Consider the following 2,848-nt stretch of genomic DNA (forward strand, 5'->3'; position numbering starts at 1 on the left):
AGATAAAGAATCATCAAAATCGGTTCACCCAGTCAAATGTTCTGAGGTAACACACATAAAAATAATACAGTCGAATTGATAACCTCCTCCTTTTTTGTTTGAAATCGGTTAAATTGGTCCGCAATCCATATTATACAATTGTTTATGTTGATTTTCATGATGAATACATTAACTTTCTATGAGAGCATATTTTGTCTGTTATCTTTTTTAATGCATGTTATAAATTGAAATCACAGTGTTATCAGTGAACTAACTATTTAAACACAAGTAAATTATTTATTAAAATATTAAAATTATATTTATAATTAATAATTAAAATTATAAAAATATGTATATTATTAGTTATTAATAATAATAATTATTATTGTGTTAAAAACGATAATAATATAGACACATAAAATATCATCTATAATTTATTAAATTTATAGAAAACATGGATCGGTGGACTGGTAAAGTTGCATTAGTGACGGGTGCTAGTTCTGGCATAGGTGCGGCCATTTCAATTGAATTAGTTAAATATGGCATTGTGGTAAAAATTATAATATTAATTATTTCAATTTATTTAATTATATTAAAATTTTGTTTGCATTATTTTAAAATATTTATGTATGATTTTTGTATGTAAATTAATTTTCACCAAACATATTAAAATTGGTTTGTTAGTGCAATTCCTTAGGCTAGAGAGAACGATCCACAGTGGAGTTTTTATATCAAATTTCTTGCCACAAGCCAGAAAACTCAACTCTCTTTTGTTTTGCATTGAAAACTTTTTTATGTATAGCTAGATAAAACCACTCCATTACAAACTAGCCAGATGTTGGTCTCGATTTACCGTGTCGTTCAATTTATGTTTACTATGTTTGTTAGTGCAATTAAGAAAATCTTTATATTGGATATCAAAGACGATGGTTTGTGCTTAATTTATTAATATTTAATTTTAATGTTTCTAATAACTGTACTTCATATATCAACTTTTTTGTTTGTCTTTGGAGTATAAATTTGACGACTTTAATAATTGACTGATATCGGTCGATAAATAATACATTATATTTTTTGGTTTAAGGAACCGATTTATAAATATTTTTGATACTAATTTTAACAAAACTATTAAGTGCAAAACAGGATTTTAAACATTAATTATATACCATATGTCCCAACGGTTATTTCATAAAATGTTGGCTCCCTTATCGGTTTTTCCTAAAGCCGGTTATCGGTGTAATTGAAAGTCGAATATTAAACGATAATTGTTTTTTGTTTAGGTAATTGGGTTCGCCAGACGATTGGATCGATTGCAAAAATTAGAAAAAGAATTATCTAATGAAAAAGGTAAATTTGTACCATTACAAGGCGATATTTCTAAAGAGCAGAGTATTATCAATGCATTTAAATGGATTCAAGTGAACTATAGTGGTGTGGATATTTTGGTGAATAATTCTGGTATTCTTCGAAATTCGAATTTAACAGGTTAGTGATATGATTTAATCACAGTTTTCACAGATTTTAACTGGTCAGTGATATGATTGGTCTTATGGGAAAACAGTTGATGGATGGTATGCTTTCATAGATTTCTCCTAAACTAGCCGGTGGAGATAAAAAAAATTTTTAATTAAATTTAAAACCTTAATAAATAATAAAACCAAAAAAAATAAATTTTTGCCCAACTAATTAAGGATGTATGAGCACGGCAGTGTAGATATTTCGAAAACCAAGAAGATCTAAAAAACCAGAAGATCATAAAAGTTGAAACAAAGGTAAAACAAATTTCAACCACAAGTCTAAACTTGCCTTGGCGAATGTATTACCTTAAGCACTTTACAACATCGTTTTGTGAAAGAAAATGTTTGTTTTAGATGGAAAAACTGACGATTGGAAAGCAATATTTGATGTAAACGTAATTGGACTATGTATTGCGACACGTGAAGCTTGTAAATCAATGAAAGAACGGGATGTCAATGGACATATTATTAATATCAACAGTTTATCTGGTCATAGAATTCCTGCGTCAGTAGAAGACACGAATGTGTATCCTGCTTCCAAATATGCAGTCACAGCTATCACCGAAACATTACGTCGAGAATTGTTGCATCAAAAGACAAAAATAAAAGTTACAGTAAGTTTTTATAGTCAATATTTATAATCTATACATTCAAATGAATTTATTTTTAGAGTATTAGTCCTGGTTTAGTCAAAACAGAAATTGCGGAAGCTGGTAATTCGCAAGCTTTAACTGAACGGATGGCCTCTGTAAGACCTCTAGATCCAGAAGACATTGCAAGTGCTGTGATTTTTACACTTAGTACACCTCCTCATGCTTTGGTAAGGCTCAAAATATGTAAAAATTTAAATAAACATTTCCAAAGCTTAATATAATTTGATACTGATTGTAAACTTAAACTTTTAAGTACGGTGGACTTATTTAAACGTTTTATATTTTACAGGTTGAAGAAATAAGAATTCGCCCATTGGAACAGCCAATCTAATTAAAATTAAATAAATTAAAATGGAATCAAACAAGTATTTGCGTATTTTCGAAAGTTAAAATATTTAGTTTGTATTCAATTTAAATTGATAATTAAATAAAAACATGTTAAGTTTAAAAAAAACTCAAATATTCATTTTTATGGAAACAAAATAAAAAAATTTTATGGAAAATTGAACGCTTATCACGATAGCAAAGATTTATCTGAAATTTGGAAACACTCTCATAAACATCTTAACCGATCTTAGCCGATTTTTCAAAATGAAGTTGTTTGAAAAGAAATTTATAATCATCGTTGTAAGTGTGCGATTATAACATAAAACAAATATAGCATGGCCCGATAACATAGCATGTTTTTCACGGACCTGG

General features: G+C 28.2%; 1 protein-coding gene across 1 annotated transcript; it reads left to right on the forward strand.

Moving 5' to 3' along the window:
* Positions 1–342: 342 nt before the first annotated feature.
* On the forward strand, positions 343–2,519 carry LOC123293340 (farnesol dehydrogenase-like). The gene is made up of 5 exons (XM_044874125.1): positions 343–529; positions 1,260–1,464; positions 1,851–2,110; positions 2,167–2,316; positions 2,439–2,519. The coding sequence occupies exons 1-5, from the start codon at positions 434–436 to the stop codon at positions 2,478–2,480; spliced, it is 753 nt and encodes a 250-aa protein (XP_044730060.1). The 5' UTR covers positions 343–433; the 3' UTR covers positions 2,481–2,519.
* The last annotated feature ends 329 nt before the right edge of the window (positions 2,520–2,848 follow it).

Source organism: Chrysoperla carnea, chromosome 2 (assembly GCF_905475395.1).
Source record: "Chrysoperla carnea chromosome 2, inChrCarn1.1, whole genome shotgun sequence".
Taxonomy (NCBI): Eukaryota; Metazoa; Arthropoda; class Insecta; order Neuroptera; family Chrysopidae; genus Chrysoperla; species Chrysoperla carnea.

What these genes read in the sequence shown, in the direction of transcription:
- LOC123293340 (XM_044874125.1), top strand. Translation starts at nt 434, where the DNA reads ATGGATCGGTGGACTGGTAAAGTTGCATTAGTGACGGGTGCTAGTTCT. An exon ending in TAGTTAAATATGGCATTGTG is followed by an intron (nt 530 to 1,259) that starts GTAAAAATTATA and finishes TTTTTTGTTTAG; the next exon opens with GTAATTGGGTTCGCCAGACG. An exon ending in TCGAAATTCGAATTTAACAG is followed by an intron (nt 1,465 to 1,850) that starts GTTAGTGATATG and finishes TGTTTGTTTTAG; the next exon opens with ATGGAAAAACTGACGATTGG.